The 20,364-nt window shown below is 43.3% G+C and overlaps 1 protein-coding gene across 1 annotated transcript in view; it reads right to left on the bottom strand.

Moving 5' to 3' along the window:
- Positions 1–8,904, bottom strand: part of Ahctf1 (AT hook containing transcription factor 1) — a 59,112-nt gene extending 50,208 nt beyond the window's left edge. The window contains exons 1-3 of the mRNA NM_026375.2: positions 8,242–8,904; positions 4,100–4,227; positions 566–819 (exon numbers count right to left, since the gene is read on the bottom strand). Coding sequence (NP_080651.2) covers positions 566–819; positions 4,100–4,220 — 375 coding nt within the window. The 5' untranslated portion in view covers positions 4,221–4,227; positions 8,242–8,904. The remainder of the gene's footprint in view (positions 1–565; positions 820–4,099; positions 4,228–8,241) is intronic.
- Between the last annotated feature and the right edge of the window lie 11,460 nt (positions 8,905–20,364).

Below are 20,364 nucleotides of genomic sequence, written 5' to 3' on the forward strand. Positions count from 1 at the left end.
CATTACTATTTAAACTTCAATATATTTTAAGAGATGGGTACCAACTCTTTTTATAATCTGCCTTTTTTTTCTTAAGTTAGGGTGTCACTGTGTAGCCCTAACTTATCGGTAACTATACATAGAAGATGAGGCTTGCCTTCAATACAAGAGACTCACCTGTCTGTCTCCTGAGTGCTAGAATTAAACTAACGTACAGCCATGCCTGGTCATCTTAAACTTGAAGGGGCCAGTAAAATGGTTCAGACAGTAGAGCTACTTGCTACCCAATGATGCAAGCCTGACAACCTGTATTTGATGTCTAGAACCCAAATAAAGGTAAAAGGAAAGGTCTGTGTCCCACAAGTTGTCCTCTGACCACCACACGAGCACGTGATGTATATACATATATACATGCACACAAGCACGCACGCCTAAATAAAATTTTTGAACTATATATTGAAGGGGATAATTACACAAAAATACATTAATTGTTAATGTACAATTCGATGAGTTTTTAAGGTGAGCACATCTTGTGAGCTTTCAGTTTGAAAAGCAAAACTATCAAGGCATCTTAAATAGTACATACCCTTCCAGGAAGAACAACTGCTTTGACCACTCTTGATATACCAAGGTCATAAAGACAAAGAACACTCCCATCTGCTTCTTCCAATCCTATTAACAATCCAGTCCTCTTATGCCAAGAGAATTCTTTCACTGCAAGGACTACAGGAGGCTGTTCATTTACTCCACTGAATCTATATGCAGATAACCGCTCTCCTGTTAGGGAGTTTACAACTTCAAGTTGTGGACCACAAGCTAAGCATGCTAGTCCATTTTTCCCTATGGAGAAGAAAAAAAAGACATTTACTTTATTACATAAACTACTGTAAATCCCTCCTGAATTAAAAGCAAAGCATTTATAGAGCACAGTGTAACTCAAAAATAAATAAATTAAATTAAAATAAAACCATGCAGTAAATATAAATATACTCATCACAGCTCAATAACCTCAAGCTTAATGCAGTTTAACTTGTCTAAAATCACAGTTAGTTAACACGAGTACATACAAGCAGATCAAAACCAGGTATTATGGGACACCGTGGACAGCCCAACACTTCAGTGGCAGCAAGAGCTACAAACATGAACCATCCGAGGTGCTAGTGGTCAGTGATGTTCAATAACACAAAGTATCACCATTCCTTTTTTGTCTCCGAATCCTATTCAATTGTATTCTGTCTTTAAAGTCACTGGCTAGTCCGAAGAAGGTACACAACAATCTAACTTGTTTAATATTATCTAGCCATTAAGCAAAACAAAACAAATAAGAAGACAAACAAAAAGGATGAGAGCAGAGTAGATATAGTGAAATGGTACACTAGTCAATCTGTGAAAAGAATGGGTTGACTAGTTTCATCTTACAGAATATAATTTGCTTATTGATGGGTAGATATGAAGAATTAAAAAAAATTATGCATATATCCTAAACTGGACATGGTAGTGCATGCTTGTAATCCCAGCATTTAAGAGACAGGAGAATGGAATTATATATATAGTAAGCCTTTGTCTCAAGAAAGAACAAAACTCAAACCAAACAGATCCTACATTTTCTCACGAGCAACTACATGAATGAAAGTAACTTACTACTACCTTGGAGACAACCACAATTTTCTTCTAATGAAAACCCTACCCCCAGAAGAGGGGAGATTCATGACGCCCTGAAAGTAAACAAAGTGTATACAGTTGGGAAAGCTTAAACTTGCAAGAGTCATGGGGTCCCCCTCCTGCTGGGAGAAGACTCTACCAGAACTGACAACAGTCTCTACCCGCAAAATGTACCGAAAACTCCAGGCGAGCAATTTTCCTATTGTCCATGTTGTGGATGGCTTTTCAATGATGTAGCTACCTTTGCGTCACCCCTTTTCCTGTGGTATCCCTCACCCTACTCCTGGTAATTCCAATAAACTCACTGGTTTGTCAAGCTGGACTCGGATGTAACTGTTACTGTGGTCTGCTGTGGGTTCTGTATCTAGGCTAAGCAGTAACTTCTGCTTCCCCAGGAGAAGCCTCACCCAAAAGTCATTCATCCAGACAGATAGATGAATAAATATATTAGCTTGTAGTTGAATGATACTACATCCTGTTTATGAGAATAGCAAAACAAGACACAATGGAGACCTAAGTTCCATTTATCTTTGTACCAGGATCACATTAATTAACCTTTTTTATTCTCAGCTATACAAACTACCTACTTAGAAAAGTTTTCTACCTTCTTCAATAAAAGGCTGTCATGATGCCTGACAAAGTAAGTACCATTACTACTTTTAATTCAAGACGACAGAACTATAAAAAGGTAGATGAAAGCTATATCTGTAGTCAGGTGTGGTGACATACACCTTTAGTCCCAGTCTCAGAAGGCAAAGACATTCAAATCTCAGAGTTCAAGGCCAGCTTGGTCAATGTGGTGAGTTCCAGGACAGACTGAGCTACAGTGAAACCTAGTCTCAAAAAATAACAATAACAAAAAGAAAAAGGAAGATGTTGTATCACCATACAAAAGCTATATATTAAGGTCTTACTCAGTGAGATTCCTTTTTTCTTTCAATTTTATAGGTAAAGAAAGATCCAGTGCTATTCCATTAGGACGCCAGCCAGCCAGCCAGGAACAATAGTGGACCTGTGTACTGTGGGGCTCACAAGACCAATCTTAGCATACCTGCAGTCCCAAGGCCTTCATTTATGCAGTCTCTTCTCTAGCAGGACACAAAAGTAACAAGAAGCACACAGAGGAGCCACTGCAGTGATGTATTCCTATCTATTTGGAAAAGTGATCAAGATGACAAAAACCAAAGCTGATTGGGAAATGGAATAGGACCTAAAGTCCCCCCAGGAGAAAAGCATGCTAACTAGACATTTTAGATGTGTGCTACAAAGCAAGCAAACAAAAGCGCAAAACAAGAACCAAAAAACAAAAAACCTAAGCCCAGGATTTGTCGAAAAAGGAAAAACTAAGACTGGAGAGATGGCTTAGTGGTTATGAGCACTCACTGTTCTTGTGATGACCTGGGTTTGGTTCCCAGCACCCACCACCTATCATTTATCACTCTTGTTCTAGGACATCTGATGCCCTTTTCTGACTTCTGAGGGCACTGTATCCATATGGTACACATGCAAATATGCAGGTAAAACACTTACAAGCATAAATCTTTATAAAAAAGGAAACCCAACCTGTGCAAATATATTTTGAGAACTTAAAACCTCTTACAAATTTATAAACCAGACTTCATTTGCAAATTTTGACTACACTGGCAAGGGAGTAAGGCCTTTCAAATTTACCTCCTCCTAGCAATTCTGGAGTTAGATAAGTACCACTATGCCCTGCCTTTACATACCTGCTGCAGGTTACTGTAAACACTTTACTGAGTTATCTCCTACCCCTTATGAGGTTCTTTTTTTTTTTTTTTTTTTTGCTTTTTGACAGGGTTTCTCTGTATAGCCCTGGCTGTCCTGGAACTCACTTTGTAGACCAGGCTGACCTCGAACTCAGAAATCCACTTGCCTCTGCCTCCTGAGTGCTGGGATTAAAGGCGTGCACCACCACCACCTGGCCCCTTATGAGTTTTTAATAAGAAAAACAATTAGAATTCACTGTCCCATAAATTTACTAATACGTTTCAGAGCATAGTTTTACATTCAGAGTTAACAGGTACTGTTTAAGTTATATTCTGCCTAGGTTGTTTTTTTTTTTTTTTTAAGGAACATATATCTAGAACAAACTAATATGTATATACATTGCAAACCAAATTGGTAATTTAAAAAAGTATTTATTTTACTTGAGTGTGGGTGTGTTTATCTCTATGAGGATATGAGATTGCCTAAGGAGGCCAGAAGAGGGCATTAGATCTCTTGAAGCTGAAATTATAGGTTTGTGAATGGTTGAACATCTCAGCTCCAGTCTTCATGATTAAACAGCAAGTGCCCTGAACTGCTAAGCTGCCCCTGCATCTATGTATGACTATGCATATCTATGTGTAGTGCAATTAAGCTAAACCTAGGACTGAACCAGGCAGCAAGTGCCTGAGCTCTAGTCTCAAATTAGTGAATCTTCAACAATGTTACTTACCTGCAGCAAACTTTCCACGAAGCACGGACTCTAATGTTATCTCATCTTCTCCAAGAGCTTCAATAGTCACTTCTGGGAAATGCAGGAGATCACTAGTCACTTGAGCTGTCAAGTCTTGCATACTGCCACTGTAAATATTTTTAAAAAATAAAATAATGATGATTGTTCTATTACACAGTACATCTCACTATTTCTAATCAAGATGAATCTGAGGGAGAGCGAGCCCCATTCAAAAGCAAATAACAGTAGAATAAGCACACACATATGGGTCCGATGTGTGCTTAGAAACTTTGCTTTCCTAAGAAAACATTCCTTTCAAGCAGCTTTAGAAAGTATTCACAAAGCTAAGGATATTCTGTATTCCCACATTCTGTGAAAACTGTGTCCAAGTCATTCACCTTACTGTCCAACCTTCAGAGAACAACAGCAGACAAACAGGTAAACGTGGGGAATGTCCACATTTAGAGTTACCCCTTTTCTACATTACATTCCTTTTCCTTTTTGTGCTGGGAACTGAACTCAGTACTAAACTATTATCTTCAACCCTATAATGTTAATTTTTCTGTAAAAATGAAGAAAACTCCATAATGTCCAGATTCTCCAAAAACCATCTTTTATTGGACAGAAAAAAATCTAAATTATCTTTAATTTCCAATACACATAAGTCTAAAATCTCTTCACAACTTCTGTTGTGAACCAAAAAGGAGGAATGGAGAGAGAGCTCAGTCGTTAAGAATATTTGTTGCTTTTGGGGAGGACACAGGTTTGGTTCTCAGCACCCACATGGTGGCTCACAACCACCAACATAACTCCAGTTCCAAAAACTCCAATGCCTTCTCACCTCCACAGGCACCAGGCATGCAGCATGCAGACAAAACACTGATATACATCAAATAAGACCAAAAATTCTGGTTAAATAGAAAAGCATCTATCTGAAAGATTGAGATAAAAAGCAGAGAGGACAGGGGAGGGAGAAGGGGCAGAAGAAGATGGACAGACAATAAGAATTCTGCGAGACAAGCTGACTTTGGTCTTAAATATTAACTATCAAAAATAAATCTAGCCTTTTGACCCCCATCTTGTTAAATGTACTCTGAGTTCCAAAGAGGCAGACTCTTCAGGCTAGACATGAAGGCAGACCTATAACCTTGGTATTTGGGAGACAAAATGAGTAAGATAGAAAGTTCCATGCCAGTTTGGTCTACATGTTAAGGTCTAGATGAGCCAGTGACGTACAGCAAAACCCTAGCTAAAAGTGAAGCTCAGCCCTAAAACAGAGCTTAATGCACTCCTGCACTGTCAGAAATGCTATACAAGGTTATTATATCTGTTGCTTCAGTAACAGCCTCAACGTCCACTTGAAAGGCAGTAAGACTAAGTTTAATATAAAGGGGTAAAATACAGTAAAAGAACTCACAGTCAGGATTCACGAATTACAAAAATGGGGAAAGACTGGGACTAGAAAAACGGGGAAAGGCTAGGCAGGCTGGAGTGAAATCCAACCTGAATTGGCCAAGAATTTGCAATTAGAAAAAAGGAAGACTGAGATTTTCTATGTAGAACAAACTGATCTCAAAATCTCAAGACATACCCCTGCCTCTGCTTTTTGAGTGCTAGGATTAAAGGTGTGTACCATTATGTATGGCCACAATAAATTTTAAGATATAATTTTAAATCCCTCAATATTCAGCTTCTATTTTTTTAAGTATCACTATTTCATTATGAAGAGCAAAACTTATAAGGCTAAGAAACTTAAAAAAAATACCATAAACCAGTTTATGAAGTAAAATGCACAGTCCCAAAGTAAATAGATTCTACTGACTAAAAACAAAATTCTAAACCTAGCCATTAAATAAGTATCTGGTCCCAAGTAGGCAGTCTTTCACTTGTGATCCAAACAACCACACGCTGCTTTACTTTTTGTTGAATTCTGGTATTCAGACAGGATTTCTGAACTCCTGGCCTTAAACTCCGGCTTTCCACCACCATTTGCCACCAACTATGATTATAGGCATGCACCACCGTTCCTTGTGCTTTCAAAACAGTGTACTAGGAAAGACAGACCCCAATAGGCAGGGAAGATCTACATTCTGACCTCCAGATTACATTCTAGAAGAAGGTATTCATAATCGCAATATAAGATGCAGGAATGAAAGCTACAATAGAGATATATACACTGTGAAATCCTAAGAATAAACTGAGATTAAAAAAGAGCAGGGGCTGTGGAAGTGCACAGCCACCCGTTGGCAGAGGCAGGCAGATCTACTCAAGCCTGGTCTACAGAGTGAGTTCCAGGACAGTCTAGGCTGTCTTGAAAAATAATGTGGTAGTTAGAGGCAGGATTTGAAATGTGAGGATTTTAAAACGTTAAGCTGACATGCCTCAAAAGATGAGCACCCAACATTAAACACCTTTTCAAGAATATTATGAGCCCAGGGCTTGTCTTATTCTGTGTGGCTAAAGAAGAAAATCTGTGCAATAAGGCTGGATTAGAATAGACATGCTACGGAGACCTTTAAGCTAACCTAGAGAAGGAACACTTCATTCTTGGATTTATAAAGTTAGGATCTTAGCCTGGCGTGGTGGCGCACGCTTTTAATCCCAGCACTCGGGAGGAAGAGGCAGGCAGGCGGATCTCTCAGTTCGAGGACAGCCTGAGTTCCAGGACAGCCAGGGCTATACAGAGAAACCCTGTCTCAAAAAAAAAAAAAAAAAAAAAAAAAGCCAAAAATAAAATAAAATAATAAAAAAAATAAAGTTAGGATCTATGCTTTATTTGTTAAGTGGAGATCTGTGCTCCAACTTTAAATGTTTACAAATAATTAGGTTGCCTTACAAACTGGTAACATTTTACTACTAAATTACTATGTGGTTCCCACCTGTAATCCCGGTTATTCCCTGGGCTGAGGCAAGGACAGAGAAAAATTCAAGGATCCCCTGGCTACAAAGTGATAAGTGTCTCTCAAGAGTAAAGAGCAGGTCCTCTCAGAAGCAGGTTCTGCGCCTAACATGTGCGAGGCCATCCTCAGAACCACTAAAACTACAAACTAAATCACGGAATGTAGTCTCCCCATAGCACAAACATCACCGCTTGAAATAGGTAAATTCACCCAACAACGTCTGTCTTCTGGGAGGCTGACAGTTAAAGACAGTTCTTAAAGCCCACAGATTCTTTAGTATATCAAAAACCAAATTATATTTTCTTCTAAAGAATCCACGCTCTTTAAAAAATGTCTCCAACTGTCTATTAAAAAAAAAAGCACCCAAACTCAGCGACTTGGTTAGATCTCAGTGGCGGGGCTCGAGCTTAATAAGCTCGAGGTGGTAGCTTCGATCACTGGCATCAAAAATAAACAAAAATAACAACGCTCACTTTCCTATAACAACACACCTCTAAGAATGGCTGCCGTTTGCTTTAGGAACCGAAAAATCACAAGATCCCATGCTGGGGACACAACTCAAGTGGTGGAGCGCTTGCCTGACATGTGTGAGGACCTGGATGTGATTCTTCACGGTACCAAAAAGAAAGGTTCCACAAAGTCAACAAAAACCACCTGTCTCAAAAGGACCATGTGTGTACCTATCAATTCAAAAAGCAGAGTCGACTCTCCAAAAAGTCAACCAAAGGCAAAAGTCATGGGCCTTACAGCTCGCAGATGAGCTCCGGACACGGTTCTCTTAGATGTCCTGGACCAGATCCACTCAGCCCTGTGGCCCGCTTCGCGAGTGAAACTTTTTCCCCCGCCCAGGACTCACCCGAGCCAAGCACAGGACCATGTGGAGCTCACGCCAACGCCGGAGAGACTCGGAGCGCCCGCGGCTGTCCGCGGGGAACGCCCCACAAAGGTCTCCATCGCTCCGCTACACCCTGACGGCCCGGGGTCTCGAGTCAGACTCGTCCCGGGGGGCGGAGATCCCGCCCGCGGGCGCGGGAGACGAGCCCGGAGGCTCGACTCTGCGGCCATGTGCCGGCACCCGCCGCCAGGGTTATGTAACTAACGCCCGAGCGCTGGAACGAGCCGCACCGGTCGCGGCTCGCGGACGCCGCTTCCCCGCGAGGCGGTGCGCCCGGCCTAGGCCCCGGGCCTCGCCGCCCCGGCCGCCCCGCCCTCGGCGCGCGGGCCTGCGGTTCCCCACCCTACCTGAGCCCGCGGGCCAGGCCGCCAAGGGCCCCGGCGTCGCTGCTTCCGTGCGGTCCGTCACAGCATCTCCCGGGAGACACGGCCCGGCGCGCGCCCCGGGCCCGCGGAAGCCGCTTCTCGCTCAGTCTCTCGCCGGTCCCCTCAGGCCCCGGGTGCTCCTTCGCCCAATCCCGGCTTCGAACTCGTCCCACCGCCCGCGCCGCGTCCTCCCCGCTGGCGACTCGACTTACTGGGCTGGCACCGCTCGGGCCGCGCTCTGCGCATTACCCCGGGCGCACTGCCCGAACCCCACACACACAGCCTCTCCGCCCAGGGAAGGATCGTGGCCAGGGCGGGGATCCGATCGCAGATCGCGCTGCGGGGCTCGGACTTCTCGCGAGGGTTCCGGCCTCTGGCGCCGACTCCGCGGGAATTTTCAAACTTTCCCTACTAGGCCTTTCGCAAAGGGAGAAAACCGAGACGACGCCGGGAAGAAAGATTCATTTACGTACAGCAGGGTCTCTCCGCCTCCTAGGAGCAGATAGGCGAAAGACTACAAGTCCCATAGGGCTTTGTGCGCTGGGCGTAGTGTAGGGCGTGTCCGGCTTTGCGGAGCAAGGGCCGGCCTAATCTAGTGGCGGTTCCTGCTGGCAGCCAAGCGATAATCTTTCCGTCTATGACTGCTGCTCTTGCCTCCGTTTTTTCCGTTCTGTGCTCCAACTCTTCAAGGAAACGCACACACACACACAAAACCCAGACTTACTGAGAAACTCTTACTCTCATTTTTTTTTTTTTCTCAAAAAGCAGAGAGTTCAGGTCGCCTAGCCTAATCTTTTGTCATATATCTGACGCTGGGTAATTCTGCTGGCAGAGCTTCGTGCTTGGCATGCACGAAGCTGTAGGTTCCATTATGCCAAACCTATGTTTTCTTTTCGATTTGTTAGTATTGAGAGACGAGGAGTTGGGCAGACCCTTAGTAGACAAACAGGGACATGAGCCATGGCGAATTTCCAAGATGGCCAGCTTTTTTTAACCTCCTGATTTGAGACAAAAACCTGGCAAGCTTTTATCATCTACCTGCAGGTCACCTGCTGATGGACTGGTTCAATAAGTTCAAAGCCTGATTAGAACACGTTACACAACTGTAGTGGACCGATCAACCATCCATCCTTTCTGCCTTCAAACTGACCAACACTAAAGTAGGTCAGGGAGGTTTTAGAGGTTTTACAACCCCCAGGCCTCAAGAAGAGACTGGATTTTTCAGCTTCTCAAATCCCCTCTCTGTTTTGTAGAAGGTCTTTTTCTCTGTGTGTTTACTGCCTGCAATAAACGCCTTTTTAACTGCTAATTCTGCTACTGCTTGTTGTGCTTTGCCTTTTAACTCTTCTAGTCTTAACAGTTCTTTTTTTTTTTTTTTCCTTTCAGTTTGTTCTAGACATGGTTTCTCTGTGTAACAGCCCTGGCTATCTTGGAACTCTCTTAGTAGATGGGGCTGGCCTCAAACTCACAGAGATCTTCTTGCCTCTGTCTCCTGAGCCGTGGGATTAAAGACCTGAACCACCCTTTCATTCTTTTAACTATCAGTGAAAACAGATCCAATCAAGATCCCTAGACTGTATCATTTCTAGACTGTATCATTTCTAGACTGTATCATTTCTAGACTATCATTTGGAGCTCATCTTTGGGCTTTCTTCTGTAGACTATCAGTATCTCTCTTTGAAGCTAGACCCAGCACCAAAGAATTTTCAAACAAATGAAATAGAATGTGTCTTTATTACTGAGTTGTAAGAGCACAGGCAGAATCAGGAGGATCTCTGTGCGTTCAAGATCAGCCTGGTCTCCATAGTCGTTCCAAGGCTACATAGAGAAACCCTATCTCAAACAAACAAACAAACAAACAAACAAACAAACAAACAGAAGGGGGAAGAGAGAAGGAGAAGACATTAGTAGACTGCTTTAATCAGGAAAGCCTGTCTCTACTACTCTCTCTCTCTGCACAATTTTTGAGATAAAGCTGCCTCTTAGAAATAAACTGTTTATCTTTGTGACTTTTTCTTTATTCACTGCAAGATGTAAAAGTGTGCTAGTTTGCGCAAGGTATTATTCTAAATTGTGAGAGGAAGAAGTTAGACAAGATTTTGCAGTAAGTGTTGTGTGGTCTGGTTCTGTTTTGCTGGTAGTGAATGGGGTGTGTGAAGACTGTCTCATGTGCACCATTGGCCTTAAACTCAGTGTGTAACTGAGGATGACAGTCAGGGCTGGGGTTACAGGCATGCACCCCTTTCCCAGTTTTAGGTGGTTCTTAGGATCAAATTCGAGGCTTCATGAACGCTAAACAAGTACTCTACCAACAGAACTACATCCCCCATCCCTCTTTCTTATGAACTAATTTTCTGTTTTCAAACAGAAAACCTGCCTTTGTCCTACACCCATGTTAGTTTCCATCCCTGCCTGCCTTCCTCTTCTGTCTATATTCCCATCCTTTGGAACAAATTTCCTTCCATATCAGACTCCTTGGTAGTAAGAAGAAGATGGATTTTCAGCCCAGGAATTCTACCACTGAGCTTAGTAACTGGGGAATCAGGTGACCTTTTGGGCGTTTGTTCGTTAATCATCTGCAGAGCACAGAGGACTGACACAGAGCACAGAGGACTGACACAGAGCACAGAGGACTGACACAGAGCACAGAGGACTGACACAGATTCTTTAGGCTGAGGATTAAAAGTCCAGGGGTGGGGGTGGAAAGAACTGGGCGTGGTGGCACACACCTTTAATCCCAGCACTCGGGGAGGCAGAGGCAGGCAGATTTCTGAGTTCGAGGCCACCCTGGTCTACAAAATGAGTTCCAGGACAGCCAAGGCTACACAGAGAAACCCTGTCTCCAAAAACAAAACAACAAAACAGTTCAAAGTACTGGCTGCTCTTCAAGAGGACCAGAATTGGACTTTTCGTTCGTTTCTTTTGTTTTTAAAGGCAGGATTTCTCTGTGTGCCCCTGACTGTCCTGGAAATGGGATTAAGGTCGTGTGCCACCACAGTCCAGCCCAGAATTGGATTTCTAGCACCTACATAGTAGCTCACAACCATCTGTCACTTGAGTTCCAGGAATCCAGCACCCTCTTCTGCCCTCCATGGTCACCATTGATACACAGGCCTACACACAGGCAAAAATACACATGTAATAAAGAAAATTAAATAATTTGAAAATTCTTTAGATTGTAAATTTAAAAATCTGTTCCTTCATACCTAATACCCAGACCAATATATGATGGTTCAGATTTCAATCTTTCTTCTGTCATTACCAACAGACTGGTTTTTTGTTTTGTTTTTTGTTTTCAGTGATCAACTATCAAAAACCTCAACCAACCATACCTGGCCTATTTCCCCACAAATGTCCTTTTTTCCTTTGCTTTTTCCCAAATGTGTTTTGCCTTTTTGCATTCTTTTCTCTCCCTATTTTCTTTCTTTCTTTTCCTTTCTTACCACTTACTTACCCTACACCTCTTGTTTGTTTTGATACAGTCTCTCTCATCTCCTTCCATAGCCCAGGATGACCTTAGTTTCCTGGTCTCCCAGTCCCAAGCTCTCGCGTGCTGGGAATACTGGTATGCACCACTAGAAGAAGTTTCATGCACTGCTGGAGATTCAACTCAGGGTCTGGCACATGTTAGACAAACCCTGAACTACTCCCCCAGCTCAGTTGATGTCTTTGAGACATTCTTGCTAAATCATCTTAGGCTTGCCCTGTGTCATTCTAGTCACTACAGGAATATGTCATGCACCTGGCCTCCCATCTAAACCTTACTATCCCCCTGTGTCCAGCCAAAGCTTTCCTGTCTGTGGCAAACCCTTCCCATCATTTCAGCCCACTCACTGAACACTTGCTTTGGAAGTATGCTGCATTATTTCATGCCTGTTCCCCGTTTGCCTCTGATGCTCTCCACCCACCCACCACCCCCATCTTCTGGCTACCCCAGGAGCACAAACTGCATCTTTTGAAAATACTTCCCTGCCACTTCTTAACCTTAATTACTCCATAAACTTAATTTCCAATGCAAAGCTCTCCAACCTTTCTTCCTCTTTCAGGCATTTAAGCATATACCAGATTATTTTAATTAGTTTCAGAAGACGGTAAAAAAATGTCAAGTGTAAAGAGAAAAATGTAGGCTTGGTAGTTAACGGTGATTGTAGAAAAGCAGACTAAATAAATTAAGCATTTCTTTTATGTAATATTTCACTGTCTTTAACATGCTTGGCATTTATCAAAATCACTTGACTGTGATGTCGGTTTATCTTGTATAAGCAGCGGGCCACAGGATAGACTTGGGGTGAACACAGTTGCAAAGTGTCCTCCTTTTGGAAGAATGTGAACCCTGGCCTTTTTGACATAGCATAGGTCTGTAGTTCCAGCCACTCAATAGGCTGAGGCAGTAGGATAGCAAATAACACTTGTATCTAGACTGAGTGCAATTCTAGCTTGGGCAATTTAGTGAGACACTATCTTAAGAAACGCAAAAGTTAAAAAGAGCTAGGGGGCCAGAAATGATGGCTCATGTCTGCAATCCCAGCACTTGGGAGTCTGAGGCAGGAGTACTGCCATTGGTTTGAGGCCAGCCTGGATTCCAGGATGGCCTGAAGTACAGATCCATTGAGACTCCATGTAAACAAATAGAATTGTTTAGTTTTGCTTTTTTTTTTTCCCAGTCATTGAAGGGGCTGAGTATATCTTGACGGTAGAGTGCTTGCCCTGCTTGTTCGAGATTCTACGTTCAATGCACAGTTCTGACCAAAGAAAGTAAAGGGAAGAATGTGATTATTTGGAGTTAAACTCGGTTTTAATGCTTTTCACTGCTTCCAGCTACATGATTTAATTTAAACTTCCCTTTCTGGGGCTGTTTTCTCAGCTAAGAAAAGACAATGTTAGCTCTGCGCCATTGTGGCAAAGATTAAAGGTGAGCAGGTGCCTAATTCCCTCCCCTTCACCTGGATGACCACATTTCAGTATAAAGCTAAGGGCCTAGAAAATGGCAGTAGCCTCCAAGGAGGTCCTTTATTCAAGATACTATGTTTCTTTTTCAGTCCTGCCTCCCGGGAGTGACTGACAAATCTTATCTGGGAGACTTTAGAACCTCATTGAAGCGGTGTGAGTTAAGCTAGGTTTGTTTGGCAAAGTGATAGAGAAGGCATTGTTACCTTATCATTAACAACAGAAATAGAGCTGTTATGTCTGAAATAAGGATAATGGTCTTTATTCTAATGGCTACATTTTCATCATTTTTGTAAGAATATGGGCTACAGCAAGCAGTTCCCACCCTGGAGTTTGCCAATTAACAAGTCACGGGGTGAATGATGAGCTCCATTTTTCTTCTTCCATGTAACATTTCTCACAATGATAAGATGACCAGCTAAAATAATCATTTCATGAGTGAGCGAATATCAATTTCACTATTCTAAACAAAAGAACATAACAAGATGGCTTAGAGACTACTGCTCTTATAGAGGACTAGATTTCTACCCACTTCTGTGAGGGACTCATAGCCTCCTGGAACATCCCCTCCAGGAGAATTTGATACCTCTGGCCTCCAAGGGGCCTTTCACTCATGTCAGCATACACCCCCACACAAACACATCGTTTGAAATAAATCTTAAAAATATCAAAGGGAGCCAAATGTAGAGACGCAGGTCTTTAACCCCAGCACTAGGGAGGCAAAGGCTGGCAGAGCCTCACAGTGAGTCCCAGGACAGCCAGAGCTACGTAGTGAGACTCTGGCTCAAAAATGTGTGTGTGTGTGTGTGTGTGTGTGTGTGTGTGTGTGTGTGTGTCTGTGTGTCTGTGTCTGTGTGTGTCTGTGTCTGTGTGTCTGTGTCTGTGTGTGTGTCTGTGTGTGTGTGTCTGTGTGTCCGTGTGTGTGTCCATGTGTATCCCCACAGTCTAGAGATTCTAGATCTCTAGAGATATTTTAGGCAGAAGACCTTGTTCTGTAGATGGAAAAAATGAACCGTCAAGTGATTTACCACAGTGTTTTTATTGGCTTGTTGGTTTTCTGTCTGCTCCTGAACTTTGTCTAGTTCTTTTTTCCCTTCCCTTTCCTTTCCTTTCCTTTCCTTTCCTTTCCTTTCCTTTCCTTTTCTTTTCTTTTTTTGACAGGGTTTCTCTGTATAGCCCTGGCCATCCTGGAACTCACTCTGTAGACCAGGCTGGCCTCGAACTCAGAAATCCGCCTGTCTCTGCCTCCCGAGTGCTGGGATTAAAGGCGTGAGCCACTATTACCTGGCTTGTCTAGTTCTTTTGCTTTTGTCTATTTGTGTTGCTCTGTTCATTCATGCTGGAAACCCTATGAACTTATCTGAAGACCCACAACTGCACACAAACATATACACACACACATGTCACACATGTGTCACACACATGTGTCACACAACACACACACACAAAGGTGTCATTCTCTCTCTCTCTCTCTCTCTCTCTCTCTCTCTCTCTCTCTCTCTCTCTCTCTCTCTCTCAGAGGAATGTTAGTGAGATAGACAGGCTGGCCAAAAAATCCCAGGCATCCTCCTGGCTCTGTATCCCTAGTGCTGGTGTTACAGGTACTCAGCTTTTATGTGGGTGCTCAAGGGTCAAACTCAGGTCTTCAAGTCCTCTTACTTGAGTGGCAAACAACCAACTGAGCATTACCTGGCATTATTGGGGCACCAAAACTTTGTCATTCCATTCCTGGGATTTCCAGCTGGATCTGTGAATTCATTTGACATTTAGCAAAGGTAAAGAAGTAAAATAAATGCTTTCTATGGTGGATTGAACAGAGTCACAGTTCTGGGGAAATTACCAAACACGTGAAGAGGCTGAAGGAGTCTGTTTGTATGGATTTTCTGTTCCTTAACTGTCCACCTCTAGTGACAAGGATGGTTCTGGGCTGGAGGTTAAGAGCCCTTACTGCTCTTTCTCTGTGCCTTACCTGGTTGCTCACAGCTGCTCGTAGTGCCAATCTGAGCTGATTCAGCACCGTCTTCTGGCCTCCACATGCATGGACTGTGCATAAACTCAGTCACCTATGCATAGAAATAAAAAGTAAATATGGTTTTTAAAGATGTATAAGAATATTTTTAAAAGACTGTTTCTTTTCTCCTGATACAAGTCAAGTGGAGGAGTGTGCGTGTGTTTTCCCAAGGGTGGAGCCCAAGGCTTCATAATGGTGGGTAACTGTTTACATTCCTATCTGGACTATCCCTTTTATACTTGCTGTCCCTCCTGAGCCTTTACTTTAAATAACCCTTAATTAAAGGTATATTCTGATACCTTTCAATATTAAGTAAAATCTATAATTTTGTGTGGGTTTTCTGTTCTGTTTTTGCGTTTGTTTGGTTAGTTTTGTTGTTAAGAACAGGGTCTTCCGTTGTAGTACCGTCTAGCTTGGAACTTACTGTATGGCCTAGGCTCATCCTCCTGCTTAAACCTCTTGAGTTAAAAACTACAGGCATGCCATCACAGGGCCTTATGTAGCCCAGGGTGGCCTGGGACATATTACATAGCTGAAAAGGACCTTGGATTTCTGATCAACCTACCTATGCATCCTAAGTGCTAAAATTACAGAGGCATACCACACCGGGTTCTGTGGTACTTACAATCAAACCCAAGGATGGTGTCACATCCGCACTCTACCAACTGAACCAAGTCCCCAGACCTTAATCTAAAAGGATTATTTTTACATTTATTTATTGATTGATATATTTGTGTGTGTGTGTGTGTGTGTGTGTGAGAGAGAGAGAGAGAGAGAGAGAGAGAGAGAGAGAGAGAGAGAAAGAAACTGTGGGAATCAGTTTTCTCCTTCTAGCCATGTGGGACCAATTTCAAGTTGTCGGGATTAGTGGCAAACCCCTTTACCTGCTGAGCCATCTTGTTGACCCCTATTAAAGAAATGTAATTTTTTTTGCTATCAAAATATAGAATTTATGAATTTGAAAAATTGTTTGCATAAAGCCACAAGTTTATTTCCTTTTCCAAATGTGGATAATAACCTATCATCAATACAGTAAAAGACCAGTTTATTCTTCAAAATGTTTCTCATTCTAGCCCTCCCTTTCTTTCACATAATCTCTTAGTTTTAAAAATCTGAACATTTTTCTGGGTGTAGTAGTAGTAGTGTTTGTAGCCCCAACTACTCAGGATACTGAGACCAAAGGATCCCTCAAGCCCCAAAGTTTAGATGTCACCAGAGTAACAGGGTGAGACCTCATCTCTTAAAAAAAAATAATAGCTAAACTGTAGGTTGTGCATATATTGGTGCGTTCTTTATTTCTTTCTTTTAAGAACTGAGGATGGAACTCAGGATGCTAGAGAAGTACTCCAGTAAGCCACACACCCAGACTGTCAGTGAGTTTACTATGACTACTTTTACATTTTTAAAACTTTATTCTGTATGCATGTGTGTGTTGGCTTGGCACTAGCTCGTCACCTGAGAGGAGGGAACCCCAACTGAGCAAATGTCTACAGAAAATGGGGCCATAGGCATTTAACATTTTCAAAATTAGTGACTGGGGGGGGGGGGGGGCTGGAGTGATGGCTCAGAGTTTAAGAGTATCAACTGCTCTTCCAGAGGTCATGAGTTCAAATGCAACCACATGGTGGCTCACAACCATCCGTAACGAGAAACAATAAAAAAAAAACCTATGGGCCTGATGGGGGGTGGGGGGGTGGCGGGCGGAGCAAGAGGGAGAAGAGAAGGGGAAAAAAAATTAGTGACTGATGGGAGAGAGCCCAGCCCACTGTGGGTGGTGCCATCACTGGGCTGGTGGTGGTCCTGAGTCCTATAAGAAAGCGGGCTGAGAAGCTTTTAAAGAGTTGTCTGGTTTGGGTTTTATTGTTGACACTGGCACCATTTAGCCACACCCCCAACTCTACTTTGTAAATATTTAGTCAATGAAAGCGAGAAGAAGTCAGAGAAAGACAGAGAGCAGAGGAAAGCAATCTCCAGAAAAGGAGGGTGGAAAGAGATGCAGAAGCATCGGGGGACGGAGCGGCTGTCTTTTGGAGTTACAACATTGAAGGCTATGAGAAAAAAAAAGAGCCATCCAGCCCGAAACTCACAAGGTTTCAAAGAGTGAAAACAGACCGGAAAGAGGCTGTGAAGCATTAAAGGGCGAATAAGGTGGGGAAAGGAAATTTGCAGTCCCCTATGCAAGTTCACCCACTTGGATACCTTGCGTTCTGCGGACTGGACCTCCTTAAGCCATTTAATGATCATCGTGGGAAGAGTTCCGAAGAACCAAGAGCCTCTGGTGGCATTCGGTGGAACTCGCTTATTCCCTTTGGTATCTGGAAAGTGGACACCTCAAACCCTGTCCACTTTCCAGAGAGCAGATCTTAAACAGTATTTGTTTCCCAGCTTCATGTGCCTTCAGTCTCTGCAGATCATCAGGACCCACAACCCAGGACCAACCAGAGTGACTTAGATCATCCTCTAGATCTGATTCCTAATACAAATGAAATGGGCTCAGCCCTGCCCGTGACAACAGGAAATGAGCTCTTTGGGAAGCATTGTAAAAAGCACGGAATTGAGTTGAAGAGATGTAAGTTTGAATCCTGACCTCCAGTGCCAGGGGCCTTCAAGCTTGGGTTTCCTCATCTGTAAGGATGAACAGTTTCTTAAGAAACTGTTTGGGTGACTAATTAGAGCCTTCGAGTGTAGGGGCTAGACACTGGGGCACACTCCTGGGCTCAAGGCCCTCGAGAGGCTGAGGTAGGATTCTATCAAGCTGACCTGGGCTATGTGGAGCTCTATATAGAACAACCTGGTTTATAAAACAAAACCCTTCCACACCCAAGGCGGGGGCGGGGGGGGGGGGAACGTGCTGGGCCTGGGGAGACTGGGGATACAGCACTGTGGTAGAAAGCTTGACTGTCATTCTTGAGCTGAGGCCCTTGATCCCAACCCCAGCAAATTGATGGATGCAATATATGGCAACATGGAATGTTTTCTTCACTGTTTGGCTGATTGTTCTACATAAATGTGAGGTTATATTCCATCATCGTATTATCTATACATTTATTTTATTCTGTGGTGCTCTTGACCAAATCCAGGACCTGGGCAGCCTAGACAAGCATTTTCTCATTGAGACACAGCCCTCACCCTTAATTTTTCTTTTAAAAACATATCTTACCCTGGTGTATAATTGCTGCAGTTATCTGCTGTGTTGGTACTAGGTTCATTGTGGAAACCCCCCAGGCAAAAGGAGTGAATATTTGCACGTGTCTAGGAGACTGCTGCCATGAGATAAGGGAGGGGACAGAGGAGGCAGCAGAGCACCTGTCACAATCCTATCCATCTGTCCACCCATCCATCCGTCTTCCCTTCCTTCCTTCCTTCTTCCTTCCTTCCTTCCTTTCTTCCTTCCTTCCTTCCTTCCTTCCTTCCTTCCTTCCTTCCTTCCTTCCTTCCTACTCTTCCTGGCTGTTCAGAACTCAGTATGTATTTAGATTGGCCTTAAATTCACAGTAATTTTCCTGCCCAGCCTCCCAAATACTGGGACTACAGTATGATGCCCAGCTCCAATTAGTTGTTTTGTTATGTTATGTTATGTTATGTTATGTTATGTTATGTTATGTTATGTTATGTTATGTTATGATACAGGTTCTTACCACATAGCCCTGGCTATCCTTGAACTCACTTGAATAGACCTGGCTATCAGGAACTCACAGAAATCCTGTCTGCCTCTGCACCACACCTGGCTGTTTTTAAATTAAAAATAAAACAACAACAACAACAACAACAAAACCCAAAAACCAAAAACAACCTATACATGTATATAGTGTCTTTGGACCACTTTCTCCCCTCATGTCTCCTTCTCACCTCTAGGAACCCTCCTCTGCCCTTCTGTTCCTTCCTCAAGTTCATGCCCTTGGATTGAAAATATCCACTGAAGCCTGGAAGAGCTAGCTATGCTTTAATCTACATACTGACTAGGCTGAGCTAGACCCTGTAGAGGTCCACCTACCCTTCCAGGCATGAAACCCAGATACACTGCACTTGGAACTCTGGCTCCAGGATTCATCAGCGCCCCCTTGTCTCAAGGATACTGGCTTGTAGTTAACACAGTTCTAGAAGCTGATACACAAAGACTCTAGCCAGCCATTGTGTGTGCTACACCCCTGAAATCCCAGTGATGTGGAAGCAGAGGCTATAGGATTGTGAGTCCAAGCCCAGCCTATGTTATAAAGTGAGATCAGATCCTATCTCAACCAAAAGCTGGGAGTGTAGCTCAGTGGTAGCTCTCGTGCCTTGCATACAGGAGGCTCAGGTTCCATCCCCAGCACTGTGAAAAAGAAAACAGACTCTAGCTCCAGGCTTGCAGCTCTTTCCCACCTCCACTGGGATCCCCATATGCTCACTCCATCCAGGACTTGTCACTTTTGAAAGCACATAGCAAATGGAGTAGAGGAAAGATGACTTGGAGATCACACAAGCCAAGTGTGAAGGGGGCTGCTCTGGAGGAAGATTTCATCCATCGCTGGGAAGCCAGTGACTCACAGTCACTGTCAGTAGAGAACAGTCTGTGCCAGCAGCCACCTCCATGCCTCTGGATTCCTGTATCACACTGGATTTGCCTCAGTCATTCTAAGCACCATGCTGGCGAGATGCTGGCACATCACTGCAAATGGGTTTTACTGAGGAAGCTACAGTCAGACTCATCTCCTGTGTCTGTTTTTAGGGCACTGTGAGGAGTGTATTTGTGTTTATGCTTCTCAACCACCCATACAGGCTTAATTGATACCCACTGATGGTCAAGTGTAGAGAGAATCTCTTAAACATCACCTGTCAATAAAAGGCCTATGGCCAGTGAGCTAAGGCAGGATTAGAAGGTGGGACATCCAGCAGAGAGCCAGAGGATTCTGGGAAAGAGTCAGGGACAGGATATTCACCTTGAACACTTAAGAAGATGGTTACACAAGACAGAGGAGAGGTAACCAATCATGTAGCAGGATTTATAAATAGAATAAACTAGTAATTAAGTCACAAGTTAGTCAGGGAACAAGCCAAAGCTTCTGGCCTAGGCATTTACTCACGAAATATTAAGTCTCAGAGTCTTAATTATTTCTGGGAACAAAGAGGCCAGGTAGAAAAGCTCAAGGCTACAGTCAAGTGTATCT

The sequence above is a fragment of the Mus musculus genome, chromosome 1 (assembly GCF_000001635.26).
Source record: "Mus musculus strain C57BL/6J chromosome 1, GRCm38.p6 C57BL/6J".
NCBI classification, from domain to species: Eukaryota; Metazoa; Chordata; class Mammalia; order Rodentia; family Muridae; genus Mus; species Mus musculus.